The sequence below is a fragment of the Pseudophryne corroboree genome, chromosome 2, assembly GCF_028390025.1.
Source record: "Pseudophryne corroboree isolate aPseCor3 chromosome 2, aPseCor3.hap2, whole genome shotgun sequence".
Taxonomy (NCBI): domain Eukaryota; kingdom Metazoa; phylum Chordata; class Amphibia; order Anura; family Myobatrachidae; genus Pseudophryne; species Pseudophryne corroboree.
Window position 1 is genome coordinate 1,013,874,030 of NC_086445.1, and position 12,919 is coordinate 1,013,886,948.

The window sequence follows — 12,919 nt, forward strand, 5'->3', positions numbered from 1 at the left end:
TAGATCCACACCTTTTTCAGATTAAAACTGATGTGCCGCTGTAACAGGGGAGGGTGGAGGAGGATTCAAGTCCGGCACCACTGCCTGCCAGTGTGACAGGAGGAGCAGATGGCAGCAACAGAAGAGACACTGACAGGCGGCGCAGCAGGGATGCAAAGCAGAGAGAGCGCCTTTCCACCCTGGCACCTCCCTGAATTGCATCCCTTAGCTGAGTGGGTAGCGCCGGGCCTGGTCCAATGACAGTATTACACCCTCATATTAAGGATAAAGATACAAACACCACATCAGGGGTAATCCAGACAATATCTCCGAAAATGGATCACTCTTAGGTAAAATGTGTCCCTTTATGGTCCTAGTTTGTTTTATGTGAACCTCTTGAAAGAGACAGTTTCCACCTTCCAACTGGGATTTCTGGATTTCCTTATCCTCCCGTCTGGCAAATGTCTACATACAGTATATGGGGACGGAAAATAGAGAGTAAATAGTGAAATACAGTATATTTCATCAATCAATGACTTGTTATAGTGATAAATCACTATAACACGTTTTTAAATTTCCCACTTGCAATTGAATTATAGGGGGTAATTCCAAGTTGATCGCAGCAGGATTTTTGTTAGCAGTTGGGCAAAACCATGTGCACTGCAGGGGGGGGGGGGGCAGATATAACATGTGCAGAAAGAGTTAGATTTGGGTGGGTTATTTTGTTTCTGTGCAGGGTAAATACTGGCTGCTTTATTTTTACACTGCAAATTAGATTGCAGATTGAACACACCACACCCAAATCTAACTCTCTTTGCACATGTTACATCTGCCTCCCCTGCACTGTACATGGTTTTGCCCAACTCCTAACAAAAATCCTGCTGCGATCAACTCAGAATTACCCCCATAGAGTGGATTGTCACACATCGGGTCACAATGCAGAGCTTAAGTACCTCAGAGACACACAGGCTGAGCTGCCCTTCCGGGAAGCATAGCCCTCTCCAGTAGTAAGTGTTATCGCAGCTGCCAATACTGTATATGCACAACCAGAAAACGCCATGTGAACGGCCATGACACGTCTGCAGTCACATGACCACTCCCCATTACCATCCCCAAACACTGACTTCCTGTCACTCACTTTGCCACTAAAATCTTACTGTGAATGCACTCACGAATCACTCGCTGCACATACGCATTATGGACCTGATTCAGTAAGGATTACACATTCTCCTAAGTAGCAGAATTTGGATCGCATGCTGTGGGCCGCCCATCACAGGGCAAGGCCGCCCAGCATGCTATCAGCCAACCACCCATTGGCCACGCTGAAATTTAAGTCACACCACAATTTTAGCATGATCACAAAAAATTAGGTAGCCTCCTGCTGCGCCACGCAGCCACACCAATCACATCCCATCATGCCCACCATTTGACTGGCGCTGCCCCCGTTTCTCTGTTGCCACCCCCGCAACGCTCCATCTTGGAAACGGAGCATTGCCACACGCCGCCCTGCGAACACCTCTGCCTGATTGACACGCCGAGGCATTCGCATTTTCTGTGGGTTGCCTGCAGAAAATGCTGGCGCATGCGCAGAATGGGCCCTACGCATGCACCCGCATCCTCTTCATAGTTATTACGGTTGGAATGCATATTGCGATCCAACCTGAATTAGGCCCTATGTCTTATATACATGTGCAGCAGTGGTGCAAGTATGCGGGTACGCTCGGGTACGGAGTACCCTTAAGAATTTGGCAGCGGGTACTCAGTACCACCTGCCACACACTTTGCCATTGCCACAATTATAATGTGCCACAAAGCAACAAGACCATGGTGCTTGGCAGCATGACTGCTCCTCCCACTTTGTCAGGGTTACTGTAAGTGCGACCGTGGCTGTATTTTCCTGTTATAATGGAGGCAATACTCTATATTGTTATTAAATTGTGGGCATTACTATATATTTCTATTATACTGGAGGTATCTCCTATATAATAGCCCTATTCTGTGACTTTGTGATTCATTTGCTAACGCTGGGCGGAGTCACAAGACTGGGCGGAGTTAGTCAAATGAGTCACAGATCTGGCCAAATCTACAGGAGACTAGGAGCAGAAGCAGATAGTATGGGCATGGCACAGGCAGGGGTGCATACCTCCCAGCTTTCTGCAGGAGCTGTCTTCAGGCAGAAGGAGGGACACACACACACACACACCCACTCGGCAAAAAGGGGGCGTGGCTTCACGGGATTGCCCCGTTTTCGTCAGTGAGGGGGCATGCCCAGCGCTCTGTGAGCTGCTGGCATGCCCCCAGGGTTGGTTCTATATCGGAGGGGCTGAAGGGACCTTGTGACGTATTGAGGGGAGGAGCTACGTCACCAGGGGGAGGAGCTACGGGCGAACAGGGTACCCGAAAAGTACCCTCGCGGGCTCGCTTCGCTCGCCACGCTTCGGGCACGGTGGCTCGCTCCGCTCCGCTTCGCTCACCACCTAATTACTAAAGGTAATAGTTGGTGGCGTGGATAGTAGAGGAACTATCCCGCTGGCCTAGCTCCTCCCCCTTGCGTAGTAACTCCTCCCCCTTACGGAAAAGGTCCCTTAGCCCACTTGATTCTAGCATCTACCATGCCCCCAGGGGCTGATTATGAGTCCGGGGGGCCCAGGGCACTTGAGACAGGGGAGCCCTATCTCATTGCTGTGCCTGCTGTGGGGTTAGGGGCGTGGCCTAATCGCGGGACGCGCGGCCACGCCCCCTTATGCAAATTCCGATTTTTATTTTTATTTTTTAAATGGGATTTTGGCCCCTCAGCTAGGGCTAAATCCAGAGGGGGTGGTCGCTCCCCCCTACACATCCGCACAGGCAGAAGAAAGCAGGGAGACTGCTGCCTCCCTGTAACACCACAGACCTGCCAATACACAGCAGCGTGTGCTGACTGTAGCACAATGCTGCCGCTGTTGCTGGTAGGACGGGGGAGCTTCTGAGATGGGACAGAGCTACTCGAGCCGGGGGGCCCCCTAAAACTGTGGGGCCAACGGTACGTACCCCCTGCCCCCCCCCCTCCCTAATCCGGCTCTGCTGCTGGAACCCCCCCTTAATCCGTACCCCCTGATGCCCCCTCTCCCTCTGTCTCCACTATTCACCGCTGCTCTGCTAAGCAGAACAACGAGTACAGGAGCTTTCCAACTGCCCCCCCACCGCGGGACACTGCGACCCGTGGGTGGGACAGCGGGACAGACCCCAAAAAATGGGACTGTCCCGCGAAAATCGGGACATTTGGGAGGTATGGGGGTGGGTGAGGGGTATGTCATACAGACAGACGGGCACCGGCTCACTGTGTGCTTGACCCCCCACATCGGCATACTCAGCAGGGTCTCTCTGGCGCGGAGGAGCGTCACTTTCTAGCACACTCCACGCTTCTTAGCTGCAGTTTTGTGGGGCACCTGCCGCTGTGCAGGTTCCGTACTGCCTCTGTTATCTCCAGCCCCGGCAACCCCACCGCTAGCTGCAGCGCTGCCACCCGCAGTGAGGTGCGCCCAGCTCATTCACACACTTTAGCTGGCGGGTAGCGCTACAGAAATCCAAGCTGCATGCTATGACCCCCTCCTCCCTCCAGCCGCAGCATCTCCTGGGGGCTAACCAGTCATTTCCAGTCTCACCTTACCACAGTGCCCGGCAGCTGCGCGAGGTCTGCGGTGTGTGACTGAGGAGGGGGGGAGGGATGCGGACGGGCAGAGGAAGCAGGACTCCAGCCTGAGAGAATCAACCATGCCAAGTCTCCAGCAGCAGCAGATCCCAACAGGTTGGAGTGGAACAGCAGCAGCCAGCAGCAGTGACTCCGGTAAGACACATCTGTCTGTCACCACTGTTTTGTCCCTAATACCAATCTCTCCCGTGCCCTGTGTTCTGTCATGTCCCTGTCACCCCTGGCCTTGCCCTGCCACCCTTATCCTGGCCCTTTCACCCTTATCCTGGCCCTGTCACCCTTATCCTGGCCCGGTTACCCCTATCCTGGCCCTGTTACCCCTGTGCTTGCCCTGTCAACCCTATACTGGCCCCGTCACCCCTGTCCTGGTCCTGCCGCCCCTACCCTGGCCCTGTCACCCCTATCCTGTCCCTGTCATTTCTGTTCTGGCCCAGTCGCCCCTGTCCTGGCCCTGTCACCCCTGTCCTGGCACCGTCACCCCTGTCCTGGCACCGTCACTCCTGTCCTGGCCCCGTCAACCCTGTTCTGACCCTGTCACCCCTGTCCTGGCCCTGTTACTGCATACCCTCCAACTACCTTTTATGGCATGTACAGTACCCGCAGCGCCTCCAGACCTCTCCCCAATGCATCACACCTCCGCACCTTCCCCTCCACCACATGCGGCACTCCACCCCTCCCCCACATGCTGTGCCTCCAGACCCCCTACACCACCCGCGGCTCCCACTCCTCCGCCCCTTCACCACCCACAGCACCTCCAGGCCCCCTCCACCATTCACCCCCCTTATATGTCTCCCCCCCACACCAGCCCCCCTCCACCCGCAGCATCTGCAGACACCCTCCTCCAACCACGGTCCCCCCCTCACCCACCCCTCCCCCACCAATGGCACCCCCGCACCTGCCCCTCCACCACCTGCAGCACCTCCGGACCTCCTTTCCCATCCACCGCACCACCCGTACCTGCCCCTACCCTACCCATGGTGCCTGCGGTCCCCTACCCCACCCCCGGCACTCCCATCCCTTCCCATCCCACAGCACCTCCGGAACCCTTCACCCATCCACAGCATCCCCACACCTGCCCCTCTCCCACCTGTGGCACCCCTGCCCCTCCCCCACCTGCAGTGCCTCCGGACCCCTCCCCCATCTGCATCCCCCACTCCTCTGCCTCTCCCCCACCCGCAGTACCTCCCGAACCTTCCCCATCCGGGCCCCACCCCCACTTCTGCCCCCCTCTCCACCCGCAGCATCTACATACACCATCCGCAGTCCCCCCCGCACCCGCTACATTCTGTACATCGTGCCCTGCAGGTGCTGTTCACGCCGTCGCAAGGGGCTGTGCCTCCTTCACCATCGCACGCCCTTTCATTGTGCAATATTTAACCACTAACAAAGGAATGCAGGTAATACTCCATATAATACAAATATTAAACCCCAGAAAGGCATGCAAGGGTTAAGGGGGCGTAGCCCCTTGCGACGGTGTGAAGAGCACCCGTAGGGCGCGATGAAGCACCTAGTTACTATATATTTCTATTATACTGGAGGTATCACTATATATTTCTATTATACTGGAAGTATCACTATATATTTCTATTATACTGGAGGCATTACTATATATTTCTATTATACTGGAGGCATTACTATATATTTTTAGCCTTGTCTCCAGAATCCCCCCAAAAAGGGGCTGTGTCATGTGGCCACACCGCTAGTGTCATGTAGCCACTCCCACTAGCAGCATGTGGTCACGCCCCATCACAACACATGACCACACCCATTTTTCATCACTCAGTACCCATAAGAAAATATTTCTACTTGCACCACTGATGTGCAGTGTGAAAACATTGATCGATATGCGTACAACCGCCACTTTGCGTCCGCACCTTAATGACCCCCCAAGCAGTGCAACATGGTTTGTTCCATATACAAAGTTAGTAGCTTTTTTTCTTTGCTCCAAACTCAGAATCAGCCTCTTAGGGCAGAGTCTTGTTACAGTCCAGCAGGGACATGCGGTGAGCCAAATGGCTCAGGAGGCACTGGCTAGCACCAGAGCCAGATTTACATGCAATATATGAGCCAAAACATACATCTGGGCATTATACACAGGTGCAGCAGTATAAACTCCTGGAAATTTGGTGAGTTTTGATCAGAGATTTGTGGAAAAGATAGGCGCCTCACCTGCCATAGGCTTTTTACTCCGGAGATTTGGCTATAAAAATGATTATAATAAAACAAAGAAGATATTTCAAACATATTCTTTGTATTTTTCATATACTTTACGCAGTCAAAACTCATGCACAAACGTAAATATGACAGGAAAGGCCTCAACTGCCTCACCCCACCGCACGTCACTGCAGTCCAGGGGGTATATTTACTAAAGGTAGATTTTGGTCTTTTTGGTCGATGTTGGTTAATTTCAGATCAAGATCTTAATCGATGTTGGGAAGTTCCAAGATTAAAACAAACATTTACGAATAGATGATCTTTTATATACATTTTTAAATGTTAGTAAATGTGTGTTGTTTTCAACCTGGAAGCCCAACATCGATTAAGATTGTTCTTAAATCAGTCTGAAATCATCCAAAATTTAACTTTAGTAAATATACCCCCAGGTTTTAAGGATAACCATGCTTAAGTCCAGATGGTTAATTCACATTGACCAAAGTACTAATTACTTCACCTGTGCTCAAGCATGATATCCTTAAAACCTGGACTGCAATGACAGCATTTGTGAACTATGCCTTATGGTTTAATTTGGGCATTTAACCACTAACAATAAATCTACCTACAATATGTGGACTTATCCCTGTAACTGTTATTATTACAGTTATACACTAAAGTAATTTGAGTTGCAGAACCTTCAGATAAAAGAAACATTAAGCTGCTGTAACTTCTGGATGCAGCAAGCTTGTTAGCTAATGGGGAAAAACCATGTGCACTGCAGGGGGGGGGGCAGATATAACATTTGCAGAAAGATTTGGGTGGGTTGAGTGTTTCTATGCAGGGTAAATACTGGCTGCCTTATTTTTACTCTGCAATTTAGATTTCAGTTTGAACACACCCCACCCAAATCTAACTCTCTCTGCACATGTTATATCTGCCCCCCAGCAGTGCACATGGTTTTGCCCATTGGCTAATAAATTTGCTGCTGTAGTCAGATCTGAATTAGTCCCTATGTGTTTGGCACTGTACAGGGTTAGAGGCCTTGCAGTGGAGCTTCCAGCTTTGTTATCATGCATTGTAATATTTCCTATGTCCTGGTACTGTGTGCTCTGTTCCATCCAGGTAAACCACAATGCAATGTGGACATCACAGAGCGTGAAGATTGTGGATTTCCTGGAATAAGTGCTAAGGAATGCTATTCCAGAGGCTGCTGCTTTAATTCAAATGTTCCTGGGGGTAACTGGTGTTTTTACCCCAAAAGCACAGGTAGAGTATAGAGTGCAGTGGTAGAGTGGGAGCATGTAGTGTGATGATTACAGATTTGATGGTGCACAAACCTGAGTTATGCCCATAGCTCTAAGAGTTTTGCTTGTGTATCCCTTATTCTTAGCCATGGTCTGACCATATATAAGAAAATGTCAATGGTGAAGTGGAAATTTCTTGCTATCCGCTGTTCAAAGTTTGCTTAACTGTTTGATTAACTGCTCCTAAAAAAAAAAAAAAAAAAACACCAAAAAAAAAAAAACTATACTTTGATTTTTAACACCGCTGAACCCAAATGACCAGTTGACAAAAGGAGCTAAATTGCCCCATTTTATTTAAAAGAAACCTTAAGCTGTTGTAATTTCTGGTTGTTTCCTTCCTGCAACAGCAAGTGACAAGAAACAATGTAATGTGGAACTGTACAACAGAAGGGATTGCGGCTACCCCACAATAAGTGCTATGGAATGTAAGGAGAGGAATTGTTGCTTTGACTCCAGCATTCCTGGCGTTAACTGGTGTTTCTACTCGAAGTCACAAGGTATGGAGCTGCTGTATAATTACTCACAAGTCATTATAGTTATATGACGCTCACACCTCTTAAGCTGGATACACACAGAAGTGCCCTACACACTTACAGATTATCTGTCCAATATTTTCTAGTTGAAACAAATCTGGTAATTTATGGGAGTAAATGTCATTTGACCATTTTCTCCCAAACATTGGAAAACCTACAAAAATGGTCTTTCAGATAAATTGGTTGAGTCAGTTTCATTTGCCCAATTTATCTGAACTACCTTTATTGTATGTTTTCTGGACTCTAGAAGCAAATAGTTGATTGTCATTTGCTCCCACATATTGACAGCCTTTTGTTCCAAACAGCCAGATTGGACAGAAAATATTAGTGTATCCAACTTAAACAGTATCCTATAATAAATTACTGGAATCTTCAGTCATGAGGTACATGGGTGATAAAGCCTCCCAGGTACATAGATCCATCAGTAAAGCTGGGTGTGCACTAATTATCTGGCAAACCAACTGTCCAACACTGGCTGGTTGGAATGGAAATCTGGTATGAGTGTAAATGGCAATCAACCATTTACTCCCAAACCCTAAAAAAATGGTTAAAAAAGGTCTTTCAAACTAAATGGTTAAAATTTGGGTTTAACCAGTTTGATTGTATTATACTTTGTCCATTTTCCAATGTTTGGGAGCAAATGGTTAACTGACATTTGCTCCTATACATTACCAGATTTTCATTTAAACCATCCAGATTGGATAGATAGCCTGCCAGATAATTATATAGTGTATGCCCAGGATAACTGTCAGTTATGCGCCTTCTTGTATGATGTCACACAATTGGTGGGCAGAGAGTAAGCACCGCCCACTCATACATAGTAGCTAACTTGTGTGACGTTCCAGGGGCAGTCTTGGGTATTAAGTAAAGTATCTGGAAATTGTTCGTTCTTCCATTGTGCCTATATATTTTTTTTTTTTTTTTTTAATTGACTGAACTCCATGTATTCAGTATGATATCCCAATTGATGGGATTCCAGCAGTCAGAATACCATTGCTGGCATCCTGATAGTGTAATTCCTGAGTGTTCCCATCTCTCCCCTACACCCCAATACTAACCATCCCTTTCCACAGCCTAATCCTAGCCTTCCCACTTAGTGCCTGACACGAACATGCCATATGTGGTATCTAAACCTAATGTCGCCTTCCATGCAGCATTATCCTAACCATCACCCCATAGTGCTTAACACCTAACTTCCCACAGTGGTGCATAACCCTAGCACCATGGGTGAGGTCTTACCCATCTCCTATACCTACAAATGGATTGCCAGCTGTGTGCAATCCGACTGCAGGAATCCCAACAGCTGGCATCTTCACTGCATCCCAACTCCACAACAATTCCTTTTTTCTGAGTATTAAGTGTAAATCTTAGTGTTTTTCTTATGCTCTGTGGTAAGATATAGTCAGTAGTGGATCTTGCCACGGGCAAGCAGGACTTTTGCCCAGGGCGCCGCCTTCCGGAGGGCGCTGGCGCCATCCGGAGGACGCCGCACCATGGCAAGATCCGCTGCTGCTGTCCCCCGCCGTGAAGAGAACTAGATGCGTAGCGTCTAGTTTTCCTTCGTGGAGAGGACCTTTACTGTGCGGTGCGCGATGACGTCATCGCGCACCGCACATCATTTCATCTGCGCTACTACTGTACAGGGGGTGTAAGTGACCATGCCCCCTGTATGAAGCCATGCCCCCATCACCCGCCCGGGGCACTCAAAACCCTCGAGCCGGCCCTGGATATAGAGATATATATATATATATATATATATATATATATATATAAGTATTTACATATGAAAATACATTTATGTCGGATTCATCAAATATTAGTGTTTTCTATGAATCTTGGACATGTTTGCAATGTTGCAAATCGTGGGGGTAATTCAGATCTGATTGTAGCAGCAAATTTGATAGCTAATGGGCACAACCAAGTGCACCAAGGGGGTGGGGGGTTGCATATATAACATTTGCATAGTTAGCTTTGGGTGTGTTTTGTTTCTATGCAGGGTAAATACTGGCTGCTTTATTTTTACACTACAATTTAGATTTCAGTTTGAACACACCCCACCCAAATCTAACTCTCTCTGCACATGTTATATCTGCCCCAATTGGAATGCACATAGTTTTTCTCATTGGCTAACAAATTTGCTGCTGCGATCAGATCTGTATTAGACCCTATGTATTTGGCACTGTCAAGGGTAAGAAGCCTTGCAGTAGAGCTCCCAACTTTCTGATTATGCTTTACAATATTTCTGATGTGTGCTCTGCTCCATCCAGATAAACAGCAATGCAGTGTGGATATCAAAGAGTGAAGATAGTGGTTTTTTTCGGGTTAAGCCCTAACTAATGCTACTCCAGAGCAGGGCTGTCTTAACAGCAATGTAGGCCCCTGGTCACAGCAATGCGCTGGGCCCATTACCCATCCTCCAGCTGTAGGGGTGGGGGGTGCTATCGGTGGCAGGTTTGATGTCCCGCGGGTGGTAGGAGGTCTTCTATCTTCCTCTTGGCATGTAGGACCTGGAGCAGTAATTTCTGCTAATTACTCATTTACTGCACAGATGGGGCTAAACTGTAGAAGGGGCATTGGGCTGACTGAAGGGGCCCTGGCACATGGCTTCCAGGGTGGTAAGGGGTGTTTAATATGTAGGGGAGGGGTGGATAGTTGAGTGGGATGAATCCTCCTCTTTTTGGAGGGAGGGCAGCTTGCTTGACTGCAGATATCTCAAGATTTCTTGGCTTTGAATTGTATAAAAAAAAAAAAAAACTACAGTCCCACCTTTCAGGATGTACTGGGGAATTGGGGATCAGAGTTCAGGAGCCAGAGTAATTCACCAATGAAAATATAACTGCGTACCAGGTGTGTGGAGCTAGAGCAGGGACCAGCTACTGGAAGGCTGATATCTCTGGTTTTGGGCATAGTAGAGATTAGCTGGCAGTGTCTCCCAAAAGTGGAGAGTCCCAGCTTTTGGAGTATTCACTAGTGATGAGCGGATTCGGTTTTACTCGGTTTTACTCGGTTCTCAAAACCGAATCTTATTGGCTATCCAAAACACGTGACATCAGTGAGCCAATAAGATTCGGTTTTGAGAACCGAGTAAAACCGAATCCGCTCATCACTAGTATTCACTCAGGAAAACTCTACATCAGACAGAACCCGAGATATCTGGCTGGGAAGAGCAATTAACAGGCTTGGATGGGGACCACTGCTTTCAAGTTGGATATCTCCGGTTCCCCATGGCTGATTTTCAACATCTGGTACCCCTGGAAAGAGGGGTACATCAGCTATAAGACTAGGGCCCTTATACTCCTGGGGCCCTTGGGTAAGAGCCCACTGAGCCCATATGAAAAGACAGCCCTGTTCCAGAGGCTGCTGCTTTAATTCAAGTGTTCCCTGGGGTTAAATGGTGGTTTTACCCCAAAAGCACAGGTAGAGTATAGAGTGCAGTGGTAGAGTGGGAGCAAGTAATGCTATTGATCACAAACCTGAATTGGGCCCATAGTGCTAAGAGTTAATCTGGTGTATCCCTTATTCTTAGCCACGGTCAGACAGTATATAAGACCATTCCATTGTTTAAGTGGAAGTTTCCTGTTATCAGCTGTTCAAAGTTTAACTGTTCCTATTAAAAAAAAAAAAATGTACTTTGCAATTTTAACACTGCTGAACCCAAATGATCAGTTGACCAAAGGAGCTAAATTGCCCAGTGATTTTATTAAAGAAACCTTAAGCTTTGTAACTTCTGGCTGTTTCCTTACTGTATCAACAGCAAGTGACCTGAAACAATGTAATGTGGAACCGTACAACAGAAGGGATTGCGGCTACCCCACAATAACTGCTGCGGAATGTAAGAAGAAGAATTGTTGCTTTGACTCCAGCATTCCTGGGGTTAACTGGTGTTTCTTCTCCAAGTCACAAGGTATGGAGCTGCTGTATAGATACTCACAAGTCATTATAGTTATATGATGCTCACACCTCTTAAGATGGATACACACTTGGATTACAATGTCTGTCCAATCTTTTATAGTTGAAGAAAAAAATCTGGTTATGTGGCAGTAAATGACAATTGACCATTTGCTCCCAAACACTGAAACAAACATACAAAAATGATCACTCAGATAAATTGTTTAAATCCCATTTCATTTGGCCAATTTATCCAAACTATCTTTATTGTATGTTTTTGGGACTTTAGGAGCAAATAGTTGATTTGTCATTTCTGCCCAGATAGTAGCAGATTTTTGTTCCAAACAGCCAGATTGGACAGAAAATATTAGTGTATCCAACTTAATAGCAACATATAATAAATAAATAAATTATTGGAATCTTCAGTCATGAAATACATGGGTGATGAAGACTTTCAGGTACATGGATCCATCAGTAAAGTTGGGTATGCACCAGGGCCATAACTAGGTGTGTGGAGGGGGCACAGCACAAGGTGCTGCAGGGTATTGGGCGCTGTTGATGGCACTTGACAATTCTGTTATAATTACTTTCACTTGCAGCTTCCCCCTTTTTTTTTTTTTTTTTTTTTTTTTTTTGAAGCCCAGCATCCCCTGACCACCCCTGTCTCCTACCCTGACCCCTTCTGCCACTAATACCTTTACAACATTCATGAACGCAACTTAAGATGTCTTTGTCTGACTGCCACAGGCAATTGGTTTGAAACCCAGACAGTGTGACTGAATAACAATCTATTCATTAAGCTATTTGCCCTTGCATAGAAAGGTAGATAATTCTAAACTAGATAATTCTAACTATTTGAAGCTTACTGTGTACATTGTGGAAAAAAATCCGCATTGCAGCTGAGCAGATCTATGTAGTATGTGTGGCTGCAAGAGATTGGATGTGTGGCTGCACGCTACATAGATCTGAATTACAATGCTGATTTTTTGTTTACAAAGTACCAATAGCTTCATAGTGTTCATAATTTTTATGCAGGATCAAATAGCTCAATGAGTATGAGGGTGTTTGATTAGAATCCAACAGGTTATAGGTTTGAATTATCAGTATGGCAGTTAACTGAAATGTGTCCTTTAATAAAGGAGATAGATAGATAATATATTCATGTTCTTTCTCTGGGATCAATCTTGTCATGCCCCTCCCCCTTGAGGCATGTCTTAAGTCCCTATTGGAAAAATGGGGGGGGGGGGGGGGGCGGCAATTCTCCCTACCACAAGCCACCAAGAGGTCTAGTTATGGATCTTGTATGCACTATAGTATATATTTATCTGGCAGACCATCTGTCCAACACTGGCTGGTTGGAATGGAAATCT

General features: G+C 47.1%; 1 protein-coding gene across 7 annotated transcripts in view; it reads left to right on the forward strand.

The window, feature by feature from the left end:
* Positions 1-6,813: 6,813 nt before the first annotated feature.
* Positions 6,814-12,919, forward strand: part of LOC135050278 (integumentary mucin C.1-like) — a 545,228-nt gene continuing 539,122 nt past the window's right edge. For 5 of the 7 annotated variants that reach the window (XM_063956670.1, XM_063956668.1, XM_063956674.1 and 2 more), the window contains exons 1-3: positions 6,815-7,090; positions 7,476-7,625; positions 11,416-11,565. In XM_063956670.1, the coding sequence (XP_063812740.1) occupies positions 6,895-7,090; positions 7,476-7,625; positions 11,416-11,565 (496 nt within the window). In that variant the 5' untranslated portion in view covers positions 6,815-6,894. Of the gene's footprint in view, positions 7,091-7,475; positions 7,626-11,415; positions 11,566-12,919 lie in introns of all 7 variants that reach the window. The other 2 variants (XM_063956666.1, XM_063956671.1) reach the window with 1 other exon arrangement.